General features: G+C 41.7%; 1 protein-coding gene across 1 annotated transcript; it reads left to right on the forward strand.

Moving 5' to 3' along the window:
* Nucleotides 1–2,994: 2,994 nt before the first annotated feature.
* Nucleotides 2,995–25,834, forward strand: gabrg1 (gamma-aminobutyric acid type A receptor subunit gamma1). Its single transcript, XM_056394030.1, has 9 exons — nucleotides 2,995–3,371; nucleotides 11,903–12,063; nucleotides 13,230–13,297; nucleotides 14,723–14,943; nucleotides 15,240–15,322; nucleotides 17,223–17,360; nucleotides 17,815–17,967; nucleotides 19,448–19,650; nucleotides 19,981–25,834. Exons 1-9 carry the CDS (start codon nucleotides 3,295–3,297, stop codon nucleotides 20,260–20,262), a joined length of 1,386 nt encoding a protein of 461 aa, XP_056250005.1. The 5' UTR covers nucleotides 2,995–3,294; the 3' UTR covers nucleotides 20,263–25,834.
* Nucleotides 25,835–27,971: the final 2,137 nt, after the last annotated feature.

Raw genomic sequence — 27,971 nt, forward strand, 5'->3', positions numbered from 1 at the left:
AATAGCCCCAACAAATTGCACCATTTCCTTCTGTTTGAGGAAAGTCTGTTAAACTGCAGTGGTCAGCTGTTTTGGGATATTACTGAGATTTTTTATTTTATTTTACAGGGAGACTATATTACTGTGAGCCGTTTTACAAACCAGTGGGTTTGCAGCTGAGAGCCACAGACAGGAAGTTAGACAGGACTGAAAAGTGGTCTAATACACTGACCCTTTGAAGAGTGAATGATAATAACATCGTACTCGGTCGTACAGTACTGTATGAATATGAGCCAAACACTTGAGACTGTGTGTGGTCCATCAACACGAGTGCAGAGAGAGCTTTGATGAAAAGATAGAAACAAGTGGGATTACTGGAAATTGGTTTCTCTCGTAGCCTCTCATCATCTTCTTCACGCTATTCAGGCGTGAACAATTAGTTGATACAGTTGCTTAGCAACAGTAATAATATATGTTTCCCACAGGAAATTAGGTCTCTAGTGAACTTAATTCCCATCAATGTGTTAAAGTGATAATAACTTTAAATGAAGTAAGTAAGTTCGGGGTGTTTGATTGACTGACAGGTGTCTCCACCAATCACAGTCTGTTGTGGTGGTTTCTGCTTGCTCGGCTTCAAACGGTCACCCAGTGGTTATGATGATGTTGAAACTAAATCACATTAACATCCCCTCAACTAAAACTAAAGTGCAAAACCTCCAAAGGAAGGCGCCCAGGAGGCATCCTACTCAGATGCCCCAACCACCTCAACTGGCTCCTTTCGACATGAGGGAGCAGCGACTCTAATCCGAGCTCCCTCCCAATGTCAGAGCTCCTCACTCTATCTCTAAGACTGAGCTCAGCCACCCTACAGAGGAAACACATTTCAGCCACTTGTATCTCATTCTTTCAGTCACTACCCAGGGCTCATGACCAGAGGTGAGGGTCGGACTGAAGATCGACTGCTAAAATGAGAGCTTTGCCCCTCTTTCTTCACCATGGGGTACAATGTCTGTAATGCTTATGCTGCATTGATCCGTCAGTCAATCTCCCGCTTCATTAACCCTCACTCGTGAACAAAACCCTAAGATACTTTGGGCAGCAACTCACCCCCAACCTGCAGGGAGCAAGTCCATCGTTTTCTGGCTGAGAGCCACGACCTCAGACTTGGAGGTGCTGACTCTAATCCCAGCCACTTCACACTTGGCTGCAAATCGTCCCAGTGAGCACTGAAGGTCTCGTTCTAATGAAGCCATCAAAACCACATCATCTGTGAAAAGCAAAGATGCAAACTGGATGATGTTTTCTATTACTGTAATTGGGGATGTGATGTTAATTAACACATCTGATGTTACAGACCAATCTCCACTTGTAATGAATCCAGCATCATTAAACGGGTTTCTGTTTCTGTTCAGAGTCTCTCAGCTCCTGGATCAGGTTAGAGAAAGATCCTTGAGACCTAAAGCAGCTCTGCTCTCGTCCTTCTGTGACACCCGCTGTCACATAATGAAGTGAAACTAAACTGCAGGTCATGTGTTCAGTCATTCAACAGGACACTGGCTCACAGTGCTGGGGTCTAACAGCTGTCACTTCACAGGAAAACAAAGATACTGGACTAGCACAGTCTGGATCATTATCTTATCTTATCTTTGATCATAGTTTGATGTTTGCATGGAATTCTTATATTGGGTGTCTGAAATCAATTAATGATAATTATTAAAAACTCATTCTTCTGACAGTAGAATGTGTGATACATTCCTCGCACACTCCTGATAAGGTCAAGATTATAATTAGCAATGTTCAGTGACAACACTCAAGATAGCATCAATTGAAATCAATAAAACTGTAGCCGCTCAGTATAATCCTTGTTTTACTGTAGAAGACAAAGTCACAACTGTGAGCGGTGGAATAATAACAGAGTATTGTAACAAACACTGTAACATCGTTGCTTTAGTGCAACATGTTGAAACATTAGTATGAGAACTTTATAGTAACATTTGAATTTGTACTACAGAGAAATAACATTTACTTACAACTGTACAGTGATTATTCAATGTTAGTGAATCATTCACATTTTATATATATATATATATATATATATATGTGTGTGTGTGTGTGTGTATATGTATATATACTGTATATATATATATGTATATATACATACATACAGGCAATTACCTACAGGCAATTTAGTAGCCAATTAACCTAATGGCATATTGTTGGACTGTGATATGCACACACCTATGTGCTATACAAATCTAAAAGTCTTAATGTCAACAAACTTTATTACGTTTTAGAGCTTTGATGCAGCCATTGTCTCGTGGTGTAACCAGGAAGTGAACAGCTCTGGTAACACATCACATATTTCAGTGAGAGATTTTATCATTTCAATATTTGTTTGAAATGCACTGATAGAACATTCAGTAACATTTTTTTGGGGTTTATAACTGAAAATATTTTTACAGTCACTGTTGTGACTGATGGGATTAAACAGTTTATGCTGCCGTGTGTCCTCACTGTGTCCACACAGCTGATATAATGTGTAAATACAGTATTTCATTTATAAACTAAATATAAACTACAATAAAGATTCAGTGTCTGTTTATCTACCTAAATCTTATTTATAATGCAAATTGCATATCTTAGGCACGTGACCTGAGTGTTGCCAGACTCTGCTGTCTGACTGAGAGCCTGTGAAGTGTAGAGATGAGTGAGTGTGACTCCCTCCCCTCCCACAGATTTGTCAAGGTGCCCTTGAGCAAGGCAGTGACTAGAGTCCAGCCGAAGCAGCTCGGAGTGTGTCCCCTGTGGACTGCTCCCTGCACCACAGATGATGAGGCTGCTGAGCAGCTGCTGTGAATGTGAAGCAGTGTGTGTGTGTGTGTGTGTGTTGTGTGTGTGTGTGTTGTGTGTGTGTGTGTGCTGGACCTGGCATCAGTGTGAACAGTAGTAAACAACAACACACACATACAACACACACACACACACACACACACACACACACCTACAACCATCGGTTCAGTCACTGAGGAAGCAGATAGTGAGGGAGCGTCTGTCACCGCAGCCTGTTAGCGGCACTGCAGATGGACTAGAGCCGAGTCAGCTCTCACTCCGCCTCGTCCTCCCCCTCCACACTCACACACACACACACACACACTCACACACACACACACACCATGGACGCAGCTCTCACACCCCTCCGTCGCTACGTTTAACCCGTGTCGGCTGCATTCAGACGCGACCTGACGACACAAAGACCCGGTTTCCTCGTCGCCTCCGCGGACGCGTTCAGAGCGGTTTCCAGCTGCGGAGCGGAGCATGAAGCGGCTGTTTGTCAGAGCGGTGGAGGACAAAGCCATGAGCCCCTGGCTGCTCTTCGCTCTGCTCGGACTGTGGTAAGTGTGAGGAGGGAGGATGTCTCCATGACGGGGAGAGGAGAGGTTGGTCTGGGTAAATGGCTGCTGATGCTGAAGCTCATGTCCTTGTACTGATCAGGAGTCTTGTGTTGTACCTGAGATCACAGTGTGATGGCTGATGGGGCCTCGGAGGAGCAGGTCTGATACCTGCTCCGCCGGGAAATGGTCTTTGAATGAACCGACCGTGAGCTGTTTGTCTGCATGTGTCTGATCCGTGTGAACCCGCTGCTTTACTGGATGTATTTGGCCACAGAAACGAGGAGGCTCGGTTCTACCTGCATCTCCCTCCGTGTCAGCCTGAAGCTCATCTGTGTCAGTACAGCAGCAGGATGTCATGTGGCTGTTGATGGATGGCCCTGGTCCTTAGAGGACTCAGGATTACACCCGCCTCAGTCGCTCAGAGGTGTGAACAGTGTCCTGGGGAGGACACAGGTGAGGACAGGCCTGTGTCCTCCTCACATCTGGACACTGCAGATCTTTATTCAACAGATCATTCTGTACATTTATATTTACAACCTCCACCTTGTAAGATGTGGAGTCTGGATGGAATGCGTGCCTATAAATGTCAAAATAAAATAAAATAAAATTAGTCAATTATGGATTTTTTTTTGCAATCAATGCTTTTACATCAAGTTTTAATTCAATTTAAATCATTGCTGATTTGTCTCTTGCCTTGATATTTACAGTTTTCATTTATTGATCTTGAATTAAAATACACATGTGAAGAAATGTAAAGTCAAACCAATCACAGCTCTGACTGCTGTCTTTTGAGGAGAAGTGAAGCAGGAGAGGTGGAGACATTTCCCATAATACTTCTGAATATCTTCTTATTAATTGTCAGTGACTTTCAAACTCATTGCTCATAGTTTGTAACTCCTTCCTGTTGTACATCTCCAGCCCAAACTGAGATGACATCACAATGACATCACAATGACATCACTGGTGTTATTTTCTCATGCTACGTCCACACTATTACGTTTTAGTTTAAAACTCAGACTCCAGAGTCGCTGCTGGACCTGTTTTAGTTTGAAAACTCTGGGGTTGTGCTATAGTCTGGACGGACAGAAACTGAGACCTTTGGAAGTGATGACATCACACCTACGGGCTCTCCTGATTGGGTCTCATCAGCCTCGACAACCAGTGGTGAAAGCTACATGGATAATGAATGAAAGTGTTACTGACCTTGTTGTCTTTGCTGGCAGCTGTTGTTCAGTTTAACTCTGCATTTTAACGCTACAACTGTCTGTACTGTTCCTCGGTCAGAGTATTTTCTGCAACAAACTAACTGCAGAGTAGACAATCTACTTCCTGTTTACACAGTGTACACGAATGGTCATGTGATATGTGTTTTCAGGTGTGTTAGTCTGGACTCATCTGGGCAGAGTGTGTTTTCATTTTAAAATGAAAAGGTATGAGTGTGGATGTAGCCTCAGACTTGGCTGTTTTCACACACTGAGCGGGGCATGATTAGTAAACTGTATCCGACATGTATTATATGTAGGTATGTAGGTGTTCTGTGTGACAGGTTTATCTCTCCCCCTCCAGGTTCCTCTGACTGTGTGAGCTTCAGTGTGTAGATGTACAGCAGCTCAGACGATGTTTTCGCGTTCGTCTGCTGAAGGGTTAAATTTTCCCAGTTGAACAACTTGTCCGGGAGCCGCTCAGGTGTGTGTTGCAATGACACACAGGTGTGTGTTGAGACAGATTATTAATGAATATGAAATCCAGTGGTGCTCTAGTACCGTTGCTTGTTACAGCAGGTGATTAAAAGTCTGTACCACTGTGGTCTCATTTCTGACGTGCAGAGGAAGGCTGATTTCACTGAGGTGTACAAGTACTCGCTATGAGGGAACTTAGTATATTCACCAAATGTACTGACAGAGTGAGATTTTCACTCGTTAAACTCGTCACGTATGATTTATGGGCAGCTACTGTATACAGAGGTGAATTTGAGGGAAAAAGTGAAGGGTTTTACGCTTCATTGGCTTGTATGATTCATGTGAACAGATGAATTTAAGAAGGGCATGAATGTGTCGTGCAGTTTTAAGTGTTAATTGAAGAACAAATACTGCAGCTTCAGACTATCCTCTGTACTGTACCCGCCTTGATTTCCTTCTCAGTGACTCTTGGAAACTGTGCAGCATGAAAAAAAAAAAAAAAATCCATTTAATTTAAAATGCTGGGTAATTAATCAGTATGAAATAGTGGTTAAATTACATGTTTAAAAAAAGCTGCTCTTCCTTCGCTCTTCAAAACAGCAGCTTGAATAAGTGAGAAGAAGAGGCTGTGAACAGAGTAATGATGGAGTGCTGTCTCCATGAAGGGCAGCGGTCCAGCTCTAATTCAACCAGGCCTCAGTGGTCACAAGTTTCCGGAGGATTCTGCTCCCAGAAATCCTCAGTCCTGAAGCCTCCATCAGCTCAGGGACCGGACCGGTGCAGCGCATCAAGACAAATACATAAAAGTGTGACCTCTCAGTGGCTTCCTGTAGCTGTGTTGTTATAGCTTCATATTCTGGCCATTTAAACACAGCACAGACACAGACTGTATAAACAGAGGTTCACAGTTTTCTTTTAGCTCACTTCCATCAGTAATATGAAAAGATATTTCATGTTAAAGCTGGAATAATCCTGGCGATGCTAGCATGAGTTAGCCAGACTGAAAAAAAAAGACCATACTTCTTCTGCCTCTGCTTCTTTGCCTGCTTCTTCTTTGTTTACTTATTCTTCTTCTGCGTCATCTGCTGCTGCTGCTGCTTCTTCTGCAAGAAAAATAAAAAGCGTTTGTGAAGTGGATGACCTAACCCGGCTTTAATAGACGGATAGAGTTAAACACACATGTTGTACCACTGTACAACTTCCTGTCTGTGAAAGTACACAACAGGTGAAATCTGTTACTTACGAGTTGGGGATTAACCAAATGTCTCAGCTGCTGTAGTCTGTAGCTGTCGAACAGAAAGACACTGCATTTGTCCCAGGATCCATGTGTGTGTGTGTGTGTAAAGAGTCCATGGGCGTACACACTGTAGGTTTGTGTGGAGACATTAGTAAACACTAAAAGCCATGACATGACTTCCAGCTCTCCACTTCCCCCTGACTGTGTCTTCCAGGCAGAAATATTGTGTTTGTCACCTCTCAGATTTCCTCAGACTCGGACTGACCTCCCTCAGCTGAGCCGGAGATGACCTGTGCCCTGACCTGAACCCGGGATCATAGTGTGAGCTTGTTTCTCATCAGATCTCTCTGCCAGGCAGCGCTGGTGTGTGTGTGTGCACTGCAGAAGGACCTGACTGTGTTTCTTTAGAGGTCGCTGAGAGAGAGCGCAGCGTTTTAGAGGTGGTGTTCTAGCTGATGTTGCTCTCTGAAAAGAAACATCATCCATCAGAGGGAGGTAATGCATGTGTTGACGCGTCGGGAGCTCCTCCCAGATTCCTCTCTGGGTGCGTTTGTCACTGCCACAGTTACCTGAGAATTGTTTGATGAACTTCAGCATTTCTTCTCAGAGGAAATGTGCTTGGTGGGTTTGGATGTTCTCTGTGCAGAGAACAGGTCAAGAAACAGTGAGTCCATCTACACTGAGGGAAATCTGAAGCTCAGTTATAACTCTAACAGAACTTACCTGTTCAGGTATCCGTGCGTCTGCAGCATTGTGATTAATGTTATCCATGTCTCAGGATCCGTATTCTCATTGTATGTTCTGGTTCTGTGTCACCATTGACTTCATTGATGTCTGTATTGTCACATGATTTTTGATGGATGTCACTATCAGATTTATCAGATTTCCCTGTCAGTACAAGTCAGTGTTTCCCTGTCTGCCACAGCTCCAGGGTCAGCTGTTATGGTACTGTCCCTGTTTCTCTGTTTCCTTTGAACCATGAAACCATGAAAGTCTTCTCCTTAATGTTTCCTTAAAACGTTCACTGAAGTATTTAACATTTTCTCCTTATCTTAGTTTTATACTTGAAGTCAGTTAAACCGTTGAACAGAAGACCTTAGCAACAAACTAAGTAATAACTAAAGGTACCTTTGACTCTGTCGTAACTGTCCTGATTTAACTGAAGAGTTTATGGAGAAAACTAGAATCACCCCCTGGTGGTCGTCTGCTTCCTCCACTCAGACTAGTTTCAGGTCACATCCCTGTTTATCCAGAGTCTTAGAAAATATGAACCATTACTGTCAAATCTTGTCATAATTGCTGTGTGAAGTCTTGAGTTATGGCTAAAAAGTGTTTTGAGAGGTCACACTGACCTTGATCTTTGACCTTTGACCAACAAAATCTAATCAGTTCATCCTTGAGTCCCGTTGCCGTTGGAAATTTGTGCCAAATTTCAAGGGATTCCTTTGAGGAGTTCTCGAGTCAGTTCTGAGTGTCAAGAGCTGGATCCCTAGACTTTCCACATTTTGGTAATGCTCTCAACTGCTAATGGCAGAAAATCAATGGTCTCCATGGAAACAGTAGAATGTTAACACCGTAAACTGCTAATGCAAATGCCTCAACTTCTTTCCTTGACTATGGAAACCTTTTAAGAGATTCTGTGCAATACTCTTAAGTAACTCCCTCATCTAAGGAGAAAGTGTCATACTTAAGTAGAAAACTTAAGGTGTTTTGTGTAACCGGCCCCTGCTTCTTACACATTTGTCAAACAAAACCTAGCTGAATGTTGTAATGTGCGCAGACGCTCCCTGGCGGTTATCAAGAGAACTTCTTCCTCTTAAATAGTCGTAAAGGGAATGATCGCAAATGATCCACAGAGAACCATATCCTAATGTTTTCCTCTGTGACACCATGGGACCATAAACGAACAAAAGCTGAATATACGTCTAAAGTCATGTAGGGAATGGACTGTATGTAAAAAAACATTTTTTATTCTGTTTTTAAATAATATCAGAAACATAATCATTAACAAAGTGCTGTGCAGCTGTCGGTGCTTCAGACCAGGAGAACGTCGGCCCTGTGACGTGGTGATCAGCTTTGTTGGTTTAATCAACCACTGGAACATCTGACAGTGGAGAGAGGCTCCTGATGCAGAGACGGACTGAACTGATCTGGAATCAGTGACTCATCACTGAACGTCTCCAGGCTCCAGTTGAATCTACACTCAGCATCAAAGTCACTGTGACTTAAAACTGGAGCTCAAGCAGCAACAAGCACAGCTCAGAGCTGAAGGCAGAGCCTCAGAGTTACAGTGAACTCCACTTCTACAGTTTGAACTGTCTGTGAAGAACAGAGTGACTCTAACTAGAAATACAAACTGTGTTTCCACATATGAAGATCAGTCTGGTTCATTCAGCTGCTCATTCAGCTCAGACTGAAAACTGTAACACAGTATAAACTGAATCTGACACAAACAGGATCAAACTAAACTGTTGTGAGATGTAGAGAGGAATGAGAGCCCGCTTCAAATTCCATCTGTAAATGAAGCTTTAAAAACACAATGAAACAAGTTACAGGACAGGCCTAAGTCAGTTTTATTCCTACTGATGATGATGATACTGTGCTTATTTAGATATCTGTTGATATCTGTTTTTGGGAACATGGTGACATTTATCTCTGAGTGATTTTTATACACAAATTGTTTCTTATTCAGATCATGGTAACATGTTCTATTATAGAGAACTGGGAGTCTGTTTGTATTTTTGTATTAAAAGTCTCATATAGTATAAATGTAGATGTCCATGTGTAGTTTGATTATAGATCAGGTCTAGGTTCTATATTAATACTGTGAAAGTATCAAAGCCTCAGTCCACAGAGAAATGCACACAGCCTGTATTCAGAAACTGAGCCTTAAAACCAGCCGTCAGGACTTCTGCAACTTTATGATGTCACAACAAAGCAGTCACTGCCCTGAGCCATGCCCCAAGCCCCGCCCACCTGGACCCACCATCCAACCTTGAAGGATTTGGTTTCTCTGAGTGTTTGAGTGAAAACAATCAGAGAGCCAATCAGAAGAGAGGCTCAGAGCCTTATTGTTTGCTTTATTGTGTCCTCGACTGACATTCAGTGGACATGATTCAGAGCAGTCACTCTGCACTGGGTTACTGTGTCACGTCCTTTGTATCAGAACTTGTCCGGGAAAGGATCATTTAACAGCCCGGGCTGAACGCCAAGTCCCCGCGTCGCTACAGCAACAGATCCATGTTCATTAACAGAACAGCAGCAGTACACCTTGGCACAGAGCGAGAGTTCAGTCGTGTGGAACTGTCTGTAACACACAGCAGGACAGGACGGCAGACAACAGACACACACACACCTTGTCTACATGTAAGAACATATGTGATGTTAAACTGGCTCCTGATTTAGTTTTAGATTTAGTTTTTTGATGAAACTCTATATTAGCTGTAATCGAATTTTAGTCAGATTAGAAGGAGCTAACCGCATGTGTACCAGTGCAGCAGTGAATGATGCTACAGGCTACATGTAAGGTACATGTAGCTGCAACACTTGACAGAGGTTGAGAGGTCTCAACCTGGCAGCTCTGATTGGACCAGAGACTGTCCATCACTCATCAGAGGACATGTTAGACGGTAGCACACCCACTGAAGTTGGAGCAAAACAGACTCGAAGCACAAAGATATTATGGTGCAGTTCTGCAGCTTTGTATGTAACCATCATGGTATAGACAACCTGTCAGGACATCAGTATACGGATGGGCATTCAGAAGCAGTGTAGTGTTTAGCCTTCCTGTGTAATTTCAGTTATACAGCGTGTTGTGTTTGTGACTTTTCAATCACCTTCCCTGCAACGTTCACAACTTTGGAGAGCATGTTTTTACTCTTAACACTGAATTTGCAGAACCAAGCTGTTAAATGATAAAATGCTTTCAACCAGGCTCCTGCGTGTCATTTCAAGTATGTGGTGGCTAATGCTAAAGCTCCTCAGCTTCCTGATCAAGAACAAGACTAGGTCAAAACCTAATTACCAAACACAGTTAAAGACAGACTGAGCTGTGTTTTCAGCTGAATTTACTGTAACATGATTGGAGAGTTAGACAGACTATCTTATTTTTTCAGGCCAATTGCCTTTATTACAGTCATAGTGAGAGAGAGAGAGAGAGAGAGAGAGAGAGAATGACATGCAGCAAATGGCCACAGGCCAGACTTGAACCTGGGCCATCGCTGCACAGACTAATCCAAAATGTCACGTGCTCCACCAGGTGAACCACTGGGGCCCGAGACACTGTCTTCCTTATTTAGTCTCTCACTCAGATCACAGCCTCCGTCTGGATCCACAATAGTTTATCTTTATTTACTTCTGCTCCAGAATGTAACAGACTTTTATTAGAGGCAGGTCTTTATGTCTGACTCCCTCTGTTTGATATGTAGAGTTGGTCATAGTCGTTAGTATGAAGCCTCGTTACCGATGACTTCTCTCTCTCCCTCTCTCTCTCCTGCTCTCTCTGCTTGGTGTGTCTTATGTTTAGTACCTCTGCCTCCTTTAGTAATAATGATACACGTAATGAAAGTAGTTCATTTGCTGTGATGGAGGCGAGGCTCAGTGTTTTGGAAGCACTCCTCCTCTTCCCTGCAGTTACCGAGCAGCAGGGAAACCAAAACGGCTCAGTAGACTGAGGTTCAGCTGACCAGTGGTGGAAATATCATCAGTCAGTCGGTCAGTCAGTCAGGGACATTCCAGATTATACGGCTGACCCTGCTGCTGTGGTCCAGCCAAAAATGTGTGTGCTATTGCTTAGCTCATATAGACCAAGATAAATGGTGGAAATGGATGAAACAAGAGAAATTGAAGTTAAGACCTACAGTCAGGACTGGGTGATATACACTATGAATAATATTGTGATATTTTTAAGATATATCACGATACGCAACAAACATCTGGATATTCTGGAATCTCCTTTAAAGCACTTCATCAATACACAATTTAAACCTTTGGTGCATAAATTGACACCAGTGTGATGATTCTAGTACCGGCTTAAAACAATTATGTGACAATTTGTACTCAGTGTTTGTGATATACTCTACTACATTCAAGACAGTGAAGCTCAAGACTGGTATTGTGTGAATCAAGATATCAGTCCTCTCCTTCAGCCAACACTAAGTAAACCAGCTGTCAGGAGAAGCACTGGAGATGACAGAGACGCAGCTTGTGGACAGGCAACTGCTTGGGGCCCCAGGCTGTTAGAGGGCCCCTCAAAGACCGACAAATTTAGCTCCATAGCAATGTCTCAAAATGAAGTTATTCAGTTATTTATCAGGGTTTTTATTGTTTTTTTTAATATATATTTTGAAAATCACAAGGTTTTCCACGTTCTATATATTTGTATTTTGAAAAGTCTATTAATGTGAACATCTGGAAATAAAAATGTTTCGATTTTGTACATTTTTTGTTGGTGTCCGATTATTTATATAATATATAACGATGACAAGACTAACAGATTGCTCAACTCTGACCACAGAGCTGGATCATACCTGTATCAACACTCTTTTGGCACTCTCACACACACGCACCGAATTATTTGTCTTTGTCTCTGACAGTGTTTTTCCCCTGCTTCACAGTGCAGCATTTGGGCCCAGTAAACAGGAAGAGGAGGACTATGAAGACGTGCCCATCAATAAGACCTGGGTCCTATCACCAAAGGTCTACGAGAGCGACGTGACTCTGATCCTGAACAAACTGCTGCAGGGCTACGACAACAAGCTGAGGCCCGACATCGGAGGCAAGTGGAGCTCATTCTCATTCATTCTCTGAAGCATCACTGTAAATCAGCATTTCAATGCAACATGAATTGAACAAAACAGGAAAAAACAGCACTAGCAATCGATTAGTTTACCGACAATCCTGTGTGTATGCGTGTAGATCTGGGTGATATGACTTCAAATCAATATCACAATTATTTCAAACTTTTACTGTGATTTTAATTAATGAATGATTACATTGAGCAATGCACTCTTCATATTCTTCAGTGTGATTGTGTCCAGATGAATAAACTAATCTTTACCTTTGGTCACTATCCACGTTGCATTCACCACTTTCTGACTGTCTGAACCCAAATGCAGACAACACAAAAAAAGGGGGTTGGTTGGAAAAGAGGTGTTTTAATAACAAAATAGTACAAAACCAATTTACAAAACCAATCCAAAAACCAGGCAGGAACAAAAACCAGAAGCACCAGGACACACTAGGAACAAAACCAGAAAATCCAAAACACTGGGAGCACAGGAGCACGAGATCCCGGGGAAACTTCACAAAGACAAACAGCCGAACTGACAAAGACAACAGGGAGCATAGAGACTAAATACACACAAGGGGAACAGGTAACAAGACACAGGTGTAACAGATTAACAATCACAACGGAGGGAAACTGGACAAAGTAACAACCACAAGACACTGAAGGCAAGTGATTTCAATGTAAAAACAGGACGTGAAAAAAAATCCAAAACCAAAAAGTCCAAAAGAAAGAGTCCCCTCAGGGTGGACCATGACACGATCAGGAGGTGAGGCAGGTGTCATCATTTCTGTCGGCACAGAAAAACAACACAACCTCACGTTTTCAAACTAAAATGGGTCCAGCAACGTTTCCAAAAGACTCAAAAACTGAGAATGAGGACGTTTTTTTTAAGGGGACAGTTCATGAACGCAGCATTAGGGAAAGTATTAACTGAATTATGTGACATGAGAAAGATGAAGTCCTGAGGGGATCTAAATGTGGCTTTGATATTTGGTCAGTTACTGAGCCCAACCTGCATTTAAACACCTGGCCCCATTGTCTTCACCTTTATCTGGAGATCTACATTGTGCAGCAGTTCAATGGGGATTGATGCAGCTGTTTGTCATCATTCACTCTGTGTGTGTCAGTGCAGTGTGTCTTGTGTTGTGTTTCAGTGAGGCCAACAGTGATTGAAACAGCTGTCTACGTGAACAGCATCGGACCAGTGGACCCCATCAACATGGTGAGACTGTGCTTTTAACACCCTTTACTAATGTTACACAACAGCATGTTCAAGTGTTTTTACTAGGGATGTCCTGATCGGTATCAGGGGTGATCAAGGCATTTTGTAACTAATTGGTATCGACTGTTCGGAGCATGAACCTTTACTTTTCACATCAGCTGTCACACAGGTGTTTTAAATGGCTAACACAATTTATGGCAGGACACAGCAAAAATGTCTGCAGTGTGGAAATATTTTAAAATGGAAAGTGGCAAGTGGAAGGTGTAATGCCAGCATTTCTCGAGGCGGTAGTAACAGAGCTGCGTTCGATACTACCAATTTGATACGGCACCTCAAAAAATAAACCCAGCAGAAGCCGATGGTGGTGGGAGATATCACAGGTTTTCGCTGACTTTTGGAGCTTTTGGAGCCACAGTATGCTCCATCCTCTCGACACTACATTTCACATACCGCCGTACCAGAGCTTTACAACAAGGTTTGAGACTACGAGGTCTTTTATCAGACGGCTTTCGGTTTTACCACAGACACTTGTGCCTTGTCATTGCTTAGTCTCACTGTACACTGGATCAGCTCCACTTTTGATTTACAAATAATAAATAAAAAAACAGTAATGAATTAAGGATTCAGGATTGATCGGAACATCCCTAGTTTTTACAGGTTTAGTCGTTGGGATTCATCCTCTGTGGACTGTGAATGTCTGTACAAAATCTAATGGTAATTCATCCAATAGCTGAGTGACAGTTCATTATCTCGAAGGTATTTTTAACGCACAACAAATCTTCAGTCCACACATTAGTTTCTCCAGGAAATGTCACAATGTCTGTTGATATTTTAAGAAGCACCTTCAGACCTACTTTTATTTTGTGGCTATAATTTTTTTTTAACTTGTTTCTTTTTTATCTGATTCACTGAGTGTTAAATTGTGTTTCAACTTGCTTCTATTTTTATCTTGTTTCACTTCCACAACATCTACTGTCTATTTGCATTTAAAGTGCTACATAAATGAAAGAAACTTGAAAAACTTGTGGCACTGTTTTTTAAACCACTGCAGAATGCAAGATCACATTAAAAAAATAAAATGGGCACCAGTCACACCTCGAACTGTGAAATAAACGTAGAAAACATAATAGAAATGTGAAAGTTCTGTTTGTCTCAATGGGCGTTTGAGTTACATTATTCATGTACATGATGATTTATCCACTAAGTCTGTTTCCATTGCACCTCAGCCAAGTGTAAAAGCTTTTCTGCTCTTTGAGATTTTTCATAAATTTCCATTTATGCTACTTGGTTTTTTTTTGTTTTTTTTTACACAAATTGAAAATGTGCTTTAAAACAGTTGAATGGAAACCCACCTTGATTTGAGATATCTACGCCTCATACGGATGTGCATTCTTGTGAACATGATCTCATCATCATCTGTCGCAGGAATATACCATCGACATCTTCTTCGCCCAGACGTGGTACGACAGCCGACTGAAATTCAACAGCTCCATGAAGCTGCTCATGCTCAACAGTAACATGGTAGGAAAAATCTGGATTCCCGACACATTCTTCAGGAACTCACGTAAATCTGACGCCCACTGGATCACCACTCCCAACCGCCTCCTGAGGCTGTGGAGCAACGGGAGAGTCATGTACACACTGAGGTAGGACAGTGGTGCAGCCAGTTCGCTGACTTCTCTGATAGTCATTATTAATGTTGAAGTATCAAGTCTTTGTTGTCTGTGCAGCTTTAGTGTGTGCATCTGTGTTTTTGTCACGTAGTGCTCTTGTAGGTGACCCCGGTTAGTCACAGCACAGTATGATGGTCATATTATTTCTGCATTTATGGTATAATTACAGAGAGAACATTAAGTACCTGTACTGTGTTCAGTCACATTTGGGAGGGAAAACAACGATGCTGAGACTTGCTTTTTCTCTGTCATAATTCTGTTTTTGTCAGGTTGACTATTAATGCGGAGTGTTACCTTAAGCTGCATAACTTTCCAATGGATGAGCACTCATGCCCACTGGAGTTTTCAAGCTGTAGGTGGTCAAATATTTTCCCCTTCCATTTTTGAACCCGTCATCTCGACTTCAACTTCCCCAGAGAGAGGGGCTTCTGTGTGGGCTAGCGTAGTGGCTAAGCCCCTGTTTCTAATTTTTTTTGCCAAAAGCTTCATCTGCTTGAGGCTGCCCTCTCTAAGCCTGTACCAATCTATCATCAGCTCCACCAGCGGAGAGAGGAGGTCACCCAGTCCCATTTTCTCTGACAGACTTAATGAATTATGCACCCTCTCCCAGTCTGATTCATGCTGTCTGTGTCATCCTTCATTTGTCTCCTTCATTGTGCTTCAGCTGCTCATGATCTCAATCCTCCACACACTAGTGAAAAATGCAAGGACCATTTCATGGAGTCGAGGAGAAACGTCAGGACCAGTACAGTCGCACTAAATATCATCAAATGAGCCCAAAAACAAAAACTATGACACGACTGAAGAGATCTCACCTGAGATACAGCAGCATTGGTCTTTTGTGGAAATGGTTAAAGAACATAAATGTGGCTCGTGAGCAAACATCCTCTTGCAGTTGTGCATAATGCTCTCTCATTGGCAGTGATGGAAGTAAACCTTCTAAAGGAGGAGGTCAAAGCATGTGACTTCAACACCAGAGATCTGGACCATGTCCTGTCTTCTCCTAGTAGTCAGTATCAGTTCTCAATTGAGAGCACCTATCCCAAACTTTAAGGCTAACCATAACATTTTTCCTTAGCTAAAAGGAGCTATTTGTAAGTTTAGCTGTTGCTGCATAGCTAACGTTAGCATCAGCAGCTGTTTACTTCCCAGTCTAGAGGAAATGTTGTGAGTTCATCATCAAACTTGATTCGTTTACTCACCAACATCTGTCCCCAGAGGTGGAAACAAACACCAATGTTAACTCTTGTTTCAATCACGTCTTTTCTTTTACTTAACCTCCTAGGACCTGGCGTCCACATATGTGGACCTCACATTTTGGGTTCTCTAGACCACAATACTAACTTTTTCTCAACAAGGGCCTGGTGACCACATATGAGGATATTATACTGCCACTCAGTAATAGAAATGTAAAACTAATGTCCTCATATGTGGACATCATTTTTCTCAGGTCCCAATCAGAATAAATAGCAAAGAGAAATTAAAAATGCACGCCATGCAAGAGTTCGGGTCTTAGGAGGTTAAGTTAACATGCTAACCAGCTAGCAGTCTTTCTCCACACTGTAGCCTCCGGTCATAGCTGGAGAAGACGTAGCTGTTCAGATGTATTATAACCTCTTGTATTATAAAGACAACAGTGGATGAAGCTCTTGTCAGGTGACAATCACCACCACCTGCTGCTGACAAGAAACCACGTTCAGCAGCAGAGAAAACTTAGAGATTGCTCCTTTAACCAAGTGGTTTTATTTGCCTAAAGTTCCCATAACCCTAGAGGTGGAACATCAGATTTGCCATGAGAAGCATTATGGTCATTTTTGAATGCAACGGAAATAGCCACATTTTGCAGTTTAGCTGGGAGGACTTGTGAGATAATCCAGTTTATCAGTTACTCTCTTTCAGTTACTTCCACATTGTGTACTGACTGGGAGTAAGCACTAGCTCATATCTGCATAAACTACCTACTACTGACTTATAGGAACACCTGTCAAAACTCACTGTCACCCACCACATTCTGTAGCACACTGACTGTTGTTTATAATTGAAGACATGTTGCTCATTTGAAGACATTTCATGAGACTGAGGTCAGCTCCATCTTGAATGCTTCCCTTTTGCTTTGCCATGGTACGATGTTCCCCTGTGATGTGCATTACACCGTGTGACAGACATTAGCTTCCTGTTGGATATTATAGGCATCAGTAAGACTGAGAGTTAATCTACTGTGTCTGTATGATGGGGGGGCGGGGTTTCTGTAGACGGTTATCCCAAGAATGAGATAATGTACCGGTGGCAGAGACGGGCAGTAGAGGTGGCAGACCAGCGGTACTGGAGACTCTACCAGTTCGCCTTTGTAGGATTGAGGAACACCTCTGATGTGGCTCACACCCAGTCAGGTGAGACATCAGGCACTGCTGTTACACAAATATAGGTTTTTGGATTAATTTCAGCAGTACAGTTCAACAACAACAGAACAGAGGGGGTCAAAGGTGTTGGTACCCATCCATTTCATTTCAAAATACCTTCAGCATGCTTCTGAAGAACACAGCTTTGTTTCAATCAAGTGTAAAGGTACCAACAATTTTGACCTTTATTGTAGGTCTTTTGTTCTTGTCCTTCTTGTGTTACCATGGTGCTAACCAGTAATATGTATGTGTGCAGTCCTCTCACCTGCACAGTGTTTTTGGATAGTCCACATGTAAGTAGGTAATTCATATTGAAATGACAGGTATACATTAATTCTACGAGAATGCATATAAAACTGTTAAACTGCAGTGGGTTACATGCAGGAAATTCTCACTTTGAGGCGTGTCAAGTTCTTATATCTGTATCTTATTGTTCACCTTTCAGGTGAATATGTGATCATGACGATCTTCTTTGACCTGAGTCGAAGAATGGGCTACTTCACCATTCAGACCTACATCCCCTGCAGCATGATCGTGGTCTTGTCTTGGGTCTCCTTCTGGATCAATAAGGACGCCGTCCCAGCACGCACCTCTCTAGGTTTGATGTGTTGTCATGTTATACACAGCTGAACTAAGTCACTCTGTGAATCACTGTACCGGCCACTTCAACCCAACTTCAACAGAAACAAAGGCTTTAAAGGTCCTGAGAACTTCTTTTATCAGCCTCTTACTATGAGTGATGGGATCCGTTATGAACTGTTACACACCGTTATCTTTAAGCTCCTCCCTGTTGATGGTTTAAAGTGGGCGGGGCACTGTTATAAAAAAAAAATGGCACACACATCCTTGCACCAATCAGGATTTAGCAATGTTTGAGTCGTAATGACGACAGTTAAACAGAAAAGACACTTTGTACAAAACTGATGTTTCAGTACAACATCCACCTGTAGTGACTCCAGCTTCATGAAACTGTTTATGGTTCTGTATCGAATTTCAATACTTTTACAGCTTAAAACTAAAACTAATGTAAAACAAACATTTGTATAGTAACATGTAATGTAAATTTTTATGCCACTGCGACAGCCAGAGTGGGAGGCATATTGTCTTCGAATTGTACATCTGTCTGTCCCTCCGTACCAGCCGTCTCATTCTCATGGACAGTATCTCAGTAACTCAGTTGAAGGTACTTCTTCAAATTTGGCACAGACATTCACTAGGACTCAAGGATGAACTTATTGAGTTTATGTGGTCAAAGGTCAAAGGGCAAGATCATGGGGACCTCACACTTTTTAGCCATGACGCAAGACTTCACAGCAAATATGACAAAATTTGACACTAATGGTTCATATTTTCTATGACTCTGGATAAACAGGGATGTAACCTGAAACTTTTTGAATGATATCCAGCCCTAGTCGCAGAACTTGGTTCAGGTTGGAGAAAGATCCTGGTCTGGTTTAATACAGAAAAAGTTCAGTGACTTCATCAGACACTACCTGTTTATTTACATTGAACCTAAACTACCATCTTTCACTGAACTTAACCAGAGAGCTGCTGTTGTCTAAACCTCATCACAGACTGGACTCTAGATGTGAACCATTCATTCTAAAAATATGTTTCCTCTAAACATGATCCAGTCAGCGATCACATCACCTACACAACAGTTCGGTTGTATAGAAACATCAGGATTTGTCCAGCAGACGTGTAGTTTTATCTCAAACTTCAGTTCCTCTTCTGCCAGTTCTCAATGACATTTCAGACAGTGGGAAATTCAAGCTGAGGTGCTTTGATATCTTTTTATAGCCTCTCCTGTTTTTTTAGACATCAGTTTTACTTCATGTTCAGATCCTCAGTCAGTTGCTCAGACTGGAGAGGAGAGCGTGGTTGTTGAGTGTTACAGCAAAGAGACTTCATCATCACTGGAGCTGTCACCAGCTGACAGATCCTAATGACAGCTCTTGACCTCCTTACAGTCCTAATGAGTCAATTTAGTTCTAACGAGTTAATGAAGTTGTGAGTGATTTAGAAGTTGAAGGGGGTGACATACAACTGTAAGTTCGTCTCTGTGACAATCCATACAGGTATCACCACTGTACTCACCATGACGACTCTTAGCACCATCTCCAGGAAGTCCCTCCCCAAGGTTTCCTATGTCACCGCCATGGACCTGTTCGTCTCTGTTTGCTTCATCTTCACCTTCGCCGCCCTCATGGAGTACGGCACTCTGCACTACTTCACCAGCAACAGACAGAACAAGAAAGCTAAAGCCAACAATAACACACAGGTACCAGACAGTCGATACCAGCCGACAATGACTTGGCTGCTGCTGTTTTCACCGTGTGTGTGTGTTTGTTCTTGTTTTACTATATTTGAGGGGTCCGCAGACTGGGAGCCCACTACGCTTGTGGGGTCTGCGGAGCTTTGTGGGGACCAAAATGCTAGATCCCACAAGTTAAATTTTAATGGGCTGTTTGTGGGTTTAAGGGGTTTAAGGGAAAGAGTTAGAATTAGGTTAAGGTTAAGTCAAGGTTTGTCATCGCAATAGCATCACAAGTATGGAGATGGGTGTGGTCTGACTCATGACTACTGAGTACTGTGTTTTTCTCCTCCACAGCAGAAAGCGTCCAGCATGGTGAACATTCGACCTGGAACGTCCCTTCTGCAGATGAACAACATCGTGCCGTATCACGAGGAGGACGACTACGCCTACGAGTGTCTGGATGGAAAAGACTGCGCCAGCTTCTTCTGCTGCTTCGACGACTGCCGCTCGGGGGCGTGGCGCGAGAACAGGATGCACGTGCGCGTTTCGAAGATCGATTCGTACGCACGAATATTCTTCCCCACCGCTTTCGGCCTTTTCAATCTGGTTTATTGGATAGGTTATCTGTATCTATAAAACCTGGAGTCCTCACAGAAAGAAGGCTGAAGTTTAGCATCTGCAAACTTTTCACAGGAGCAGAGCTGCTGCAGAAATAATTACTCAGAAAACACGTGGCAAAACGTAAACTCAATTAAAAACCTGAATACAAACGATGAAGAACAGGATTGAGGTTTGTTCCACAGAAACACAGGTCAACAGCTACTGGTTAATGTGCCATTAAGTACAGAATGGGATATTCATTGTCTCCAGTGGGTGATCCCTGATGATTATGGCGACCGTTTAGCACCACATTTACAATTCCTCTTGACATGACAAAACTGAATTTCCATCAAATTTGTAGCGATATTCATGATCACCAGGAGATTCACTCCAAAAATTCCCCCTTGTACACAAGAAATATCAAAATCTAATCGGCAAATTGACAAAAATGTGCCGTGCAATTCATCCTTTTTTTGTTCACAGCAGAAAAAAAACCCTAATTTGCACCAACACCTCTGATTAAATTTCCACTTAAACAAACCCTTTGGCACAGAGCACCGTCAACCCATCCATCCATCTATTCCCCAGAGTGGCAGCAAGTTTAGTGAGGTAGCCCCTGGGACAGGATATGTAATCCCTCCAGCTTGTTGTGGGTCAGCTGGACACCCGAAACACATCCTACTCACAAACACCTCAACCCACCCATGTCAGTGTAAAAGAGCAGAATGAGAGCAGAGGTGCTTTTCTTTGTTAGCAAAATACCACGATTCACAAAGTTCCAACGCTAAGAACTAATTACTTTTAGCAAAGAACAAGAAAGAAAACAATGAAGTATATTTCGGCCTCATTTTCATCCAGAACTTTCTGTCACTTTGGCCAGTTAAAATAAGACATTACATCAGCTGTTGCTAATAAATGTTGATTCCAACGACACCTGAAGTGAACGGGAATATAAACCTCATTCTGATCCAACTTCACTTGATACTGGATTTCTGACTCCACCCACAGCAACTCTGACTAAGAAATGTTTGCACCAGTTAAACTCCAGTCTACACACTGAGGAGATATTGCCATCAAACGTAAAAAAAAGAAGAAAAAAAGAAAAAAATATTAGCCCAAAAGTTTGTTTACTCTTTGCTACCATGCGACTGATGTTGTTGAGAAGCAGGAAAGAGGAGGAACGCTGCACTTTGTAGCTGTAATACGGACAGAGGGTGATTGTTCCCTCAGGTAAAGGTATGTTCCCTGATAGTCTAGTAGATCTGAACACAACCAGGGGGCATATCTTTGTCCACAGGGTTGTATTTTTGTAGGCGACACCTCATAGTGTTGTGATCTGTGGGATCAGACGGCCTCCGCTCAGAGGCTTCCTGCATGGAACGAATTTGTAAAATCAGTCAAACAGTGAATTGTAATGAACAGAGATGGTTGTTTTTCCCAGCAGCCAGATTTTATACTCTGATGTATCATAAGTCACAAACAGTGGTAGAGCTGTCATTGACGAACTGTTCAGTCGGATGCTTCTACGCCGAAAAAACACCTGAGTTCACTCTTTCAAACGTCCAGCTCTAAATTGTGCGTTTCCTCTCTGAAGGTTTGTCCTTTACTACACAGCTCATTAAGTTACTCGAATTTCCTTTTCTACAGTTGTGTTGCGTGTCAGACACTCACTATGTGGACAGGTGAATCTGAAACACAGCAAATGAACACACACTGACACGAACAGCAACATCCTCTTCGAAATGATGTTTACAACATTTTCAATACAGTGTCTGAAAGGCAGCTGTCCGTAGCATAGAGTCAATCCTCTAGGGGTCTGAATACAAATGATAACAAAAGACAGAGTTTGGTGATGTGGTGAAGTAGTGTGGGATCATGGGAGTTGTTGCAGTCAGAGGTTTTTACCAGGAGCAGAATTATCCACAGAGGTCTCCTCCTCTCTGAAACAAACAGACCTGGTGAGTAAATCCAGTAAAAAGTAATAAAATAAAACAGTAAAGCAGTTTTACTTTAAAAATCAGCGTTTCTCCAGTATTGTTTGGTGGACACAGGATACTCTGCTGTCTAACATGTACTCAGCTTTTTTCTCCGATAACTTAAAATCCAGAAAGCCAATGACTAAAATCCTTCATTTGGTTAAAATATATAGATAAAACCACTCAAGATCTAAAATGTGAACTGTAAAAAGTGGCTTAAAACTGAATAAAAATGAATTGAATGAATGATTGAAAGGTGACCAAATGACATGAACCGTGACCATGATTAAAATCACAGATTTCTCTTCTTTGAGAATTGATGGAAACAGTAAATCCAGTAAATAGACAGAGGTTCATACAGTCATCATGTAGTTTGACATTTTCTAGTTTACCCTGAGTTACAGGTTGAAGTGAACCAGTTGAATCTTTTCACTGATTCTAATGAGACTGTCCTCCTGTAAAAAAACAAGCCCACAGGTCGTCTGTGCAGCAGGTTATTATGACCTATAGTTACGTTTTGTTGCTAGGCGACATCTAGTGGTCGTAGTAATTACGACAGGAGCAAAGGGAAAAGTGGGGTGACGTAGTATAAAGAGACAAAGTCCACGTCAGGAGGAGGTTGTGGTGGATGGATGAATATGACAAAGGAGAGCGCTGTTCCATTCCCATGTGAAACGACCAGTTTATGTTGTTTCTATTAACCATGACTGTTCAGCAAAAGCTGTTAATGTTGTTAATATTATATCCATGGCAACAAAGATAGTCTAATGTTGAGGAAGTACTTAAATCCTGATCCTTTCCTAAACCCAATCAAGCCATGACAATTATTGTAGTAACCATGGCAACGAAGGTACCCCACTCTCAGTATAGTCAGCGTGCCTATAATTGTAACCATGACAACCAAGGTCATGGTTGGGGGGTGGGGTGCTCTTTCAGGAGACACTGCTATGGGTCGTATCAGAGGGGAAAAAAACGACCTGTGTGGTTGTTCAGGTTGGAGGAGGAGTTGTTGGTTCTACCGGTTCGAGCTTCATGGTCTAGGACCACACGGGCCACACCTCTGTAGACTGCGTCCTCTGAATTGGGACACAAAAGTTCTTTGCGCTTTAACAAATGTGTAAACCAGAAGATGTTAAACAGTTTTCTTGAGGCTTCACCATAATCACAGAACATTCTACTTACTTTCTTTAGTCTAAAACACTGTTGGTCTAAAACACTTGTCCTGTTTTCAGATCTGCTAGTTAACCAGCAGTGAACTGTGCATCCACACACACCGAATTATTTAAAAAAGAAACAGGTGAAAACTACTTCAGGTACTATCTCATGCTCTAAAATGAAGGACAGGAAATGTGAGGACACAGACACCATGAGACAACAACACACACCAACATCAGCCCATTAAACACAAGAGCTTCTTGAAACCTTACACACACACACCAAAGAAACTGTCAGATACAACTTCAGTATGTGTCCTGTTTAAATGTCAAACAGTCTGAACCCTTAAAGCCGCATTTCTCCGTCACCAAGATGCCATCAATCTGCCAAGTTTATAGAAATTTACAGGAGTTATAGTTATAAATGAACCCACATGTCAGTGATCAGTAATGTCTGATAGGTCTGTAGTTTTCAACCATACAAGTATCTTAACAGGGAATGTATTGAAAGCCACATTAATCTATGCAAACATGAACATTACTGCAGTCACTCTCTGTGATAACCCAGTTTACTTTCTCTGCTCTCAACAAGGGAATTACAGTTTGTTAAATCATTTTAATCTGTTAATGGTGTTGAAGAAACAGTAGATAATCATTATGAAAATGTCCAATATAGCACCAAAACAAACATGACCCCTTACTGAGAAACACTAAGGCTAAAACAGCTGAACATGTCCTGTCTGAACCAAACTGAGTTCATGTTTCTGCTCAGTTTCTAAAACATGACGGACCAGACCAGAAATACTGGTTCACCTTTTACCTGCGGTGATTCTAAAGAGTAAAAGTAGAATTGATGTTGTGTCAATCAGACCTGCTGTAAACCAGTTGTCTTGATGAATTCAACATAAAGTACATTTCCACAGATTCAGCAGAACTCCAGTCTCTGCTGCTCTCAGCTTCTCTCTGATGAAATGATCTGTACAATGTGTTTCTTACACAAAACTGCAAAAAGCTGAGGCAACATTTTCAAGAATATTCCAACAGTCAAAGAAACGGTAACATTACCGCACCAGCTAGCTAATTAACTCGGTAACATTAGCGATATTTGTCTCTTCAAAAACATTAATGTTTTATCCATCTTATAGATAGAACATGACATACAATGACACAAAACATGGCCTTACAGTGAAAGAATAGCAGAATAAAAACAGCAAACGTTAATAGGATTTAAAGGAGAAAGTGAGAGCAGCAGCGTGTGACGTTTGATACAGTGGAAACATACGTTACAGTAGTTATATCGCCCCCCCAGTGTATTTTATTTTTATTAGTGATGCCTTTATTCGTTCGTACCAGTCAAAAACACCAGCCTTTTAAACTGAGACTTTACAGTAGGCCAGTTTGAATATCTAAACTCCTCACACTGTAGAGAACAGTGATCGCCACAGTCATCAGTGCTCCTCCGCCACAGTGTCACTGTCTCTATAGATCACACCGAGGTTTCTCTCCTCACCTCTGTGCTGGTGGAAACCCTCATTAGGTTCTGTTGCTTCCAGTCACATTCGTCTTAAAAAAACAAAAACAAATTCAGATCCAGGAACATGTGCAAATGACAAAGATTCTTCTAATGTAGCATCTATAGCAGGCGAGGTAAAAAACCTGTTGATACTGTACCAAAAGGAAATTCTGTAGATACATGGGTTGCAAGACGTTAGCCTGATTCTCATCACGGCAGTGCTTTTGAATATAATGTTTAATCTGCTGCTCCTCTGTTTACTAAATGCATTTGTTCATATTAGGGAAATGAATCCAAATTACAAAGTGAATATGCTTAATATAGCAGGTTATTTACAGCATAATAAATGCAGGCAGCGTTTGTTTTTCATAGCTTCTTTGCCCAGTTATCAGAGCCGCATTGCTGTGTATATTAATTGCAGAGTATCATTTCAAGGATTGTGCACGTTTCCACAGAGCTGTGTGTTAGGTTAGCACTGATGGCTCCTAGGCAGTAGGTTCTTTAGGGCCCTCAGTTCCCCGGCTTCAAACTCCTCTGTCTTGGCTTCAAAAATGATTGTTTTCATGACTTGTGTTTGAAATAAATGTGAGTTTATATCGCTTTTCAATCTTTGTAACTGAAGTGTAACCGAAAATATTCATTTAAATGTGTTCATGTAACAGTACACTTCAGACTTCATGTTGCATTCCCCTCCTTGTGAGTAGCTTCACACTAGAAATCGAATGCTGTATTCTTTCAGCCTCAACCTCAAGAACACGTTCAACGATCGCGTGGACACGACAGCGAGGTTGTTGTTAACGGTATTGATGATGATGATGATGATGCTATGTATTGCATTCAGCCCAAGCCATATAAACACATCTGTCATCTGTGCGCAATATCATTCTCTGTAAATGTTGCTCATGTTGTATTGTGACTACTAACTCAACACACTGTGAGAAAATAAAGCAGTGCCTGGGAAAAGATGATGTGGTGCCGTTTGATGCTGCTGCTGCAGGAAACAGACAGTGAGAACTGATACGTCAGGAGAAGGTGAAGCAAGACACAACACCACATAGCACAACAGTGTGATAGGACTTAGATCAGAGTTACAGTCATCTTAGTGCACAACTAGTAACTGCCCTCATGAGTGGAGAACCGTCAGAGAAGACCAAACATATCAGCATTTTAATTCTTATGTATAATCTCTTTCATTTTATGATTATTCTCCTTTAACTCTAATTTTAGCCTAATTTTCTAGTAATGGGAGCAGGCCAGGAATTTGATCATTTTAGGGGCAATGCCATTTGGCCTTCAGCGTCACAAAGATCTTTAGGTCACAAAGGCCGCCGAGTGATTTGATGCCTGAGTTTCTGATAAGAAAAAAAAACCCAAAGAAAGTTAAAAAAAATCATGCATCATTCACACACTTTTAATATAGATAAAAAAGAAGTTTTAAGATGCAGTCCATTGTGAATCAATTGAGAAGCGTCATGTATCAATTTACCAGAATCTATAAATGCGTAAAAAATTAATTGAAATTCCCCTCGTTTACTTTCACATTGCCAACAAAAGCCAGTTGTTAACAGGTTCACGGTCCGTCAGAACCAGTTCATAGGATGTGCTGTCCAACCAGGACGTCAAAGTGTTCACAGCTGTTTCAAAAGGCCACACTGTTGGAGAGTGAAAAGCCAGCAGTCACAGAGAGAGGAGACTCCATATTGTTTAACAATAGGGATGATGGTGCATGTTCCACTATCGATGTTCGCAGTAATGCTCTCAGCTGTGCAACAAAGAGTGGTGAGAGAAGTTAAATCTTCTGTCACCTCCACACAGCAGGTCAGTCACAGCAGGAAGTGGGAGTGAAAGTCAGATCACTTGTTTTTGGAAAGTGACTGAAGTAAAAAATAAAATCAAAAAGATATATATTTTCCAGAGAGTTAAAGCTCAAGAGCTAATTTTGTTCTAATGTGCATCCTGGGCTCTAAATGAGGGACAAGCAGTATACGAACTACTCAAATACAGTTTACATCCAAGACCTGCAAAGTTACAGTGCACTGCACCAGTTTGGACTGGACTGTTATTTTCATGTGTAGACTCTGGTGTTTGTGAGTTTCATTTTTAATTAGTTTTTAATGTTTGTGGGGTTTTTTTTAATGCCCATGCTGCAGACTCATATTCCCACCTTGAGGAAAATAAAGTGATACATTTACTTGAGATTAAAAACAAACCAAATTGAACTATTGTTTTAATTTCCTGGATGTCAGCGAACACCTCAGTGTCTGATAACGAGATGATGTTTTGGGTTATTACCACAAACACAGCAGACATGGAGAAGATAATTAGTGGGATCAGTAGTATTTCATTTCCCATAAGCCCCTTTGCTCCCTGTCCTCCGTTATCTTACTAGTGTCATTAGTTTTACTAATAAAGATACAAATATAAACTTTATTATGACACGTGTGTTTTACTGTTTGTGTGTGTGTGTGTGTGTGTGTGTGTGTGTGTGTGTGTGTGGGTGTGTGTGTGTTGTGTTAGTGGAATCACTGACTCAAATTGACCCTTGACACCTAACAAATAATCTTGAATTGCACTAATTTGTGTCTGATGCTTTTGCAGTGAAAAAATTCAATTAGCTGGTGAGAAATTTTTCAAATTAATATCTCAATTAAAAACACAGAATCTATGAATATGTAATTATTTTACGATGAGATACAGATTTCACAATCAGCTTTAAAACATGTCTGGAGAGGAGCTTTAATATTTGGTCTAACATGGTTTTCACACATAAAACATCTCCTCTTACTTCCTGATTGAGATATCTGGGTCAGGCCTTATGCCCCGCCCACCACCTGCTGGCTCCAGGTGGACAGGTGAAAGAGCAGAGAGTATCAAGATGGTTAGAGGAGGAAACATCAGAGAGACTCAGCCACATGTTTGAGCCTCAGTCAGACCCAGACTCAGATGAGGAGTCTGAGACCAGAACCAGAGACTAGCAGACGGATCAGAGCGGTTAGCGTAGTTAGCATCTTTTGTTTGTTTTTTAGCTTGTAACTGGCAGTGGGTGACATAGTGTTAGCAGTTGTGCTAATGCTAACTCTCTTTCTGTACTGACAAGGTTTC

This window comes from Seriola aureovittata, chromosome 13 (assembly GCF_021018895.1).
Source record: "Seriola aureovittata isolate HTS-2021-v1 ecotype China chromosome 13, ASM2101889v1, whole genome shotgun sequence".
In the NCBI taxonomy this organism is placed as follows: Eukaryota; Metazoa; Chordata; class Actinopteri; order Carangiformes; family Carangidae; genus Seriola; species Seriola aureovittata.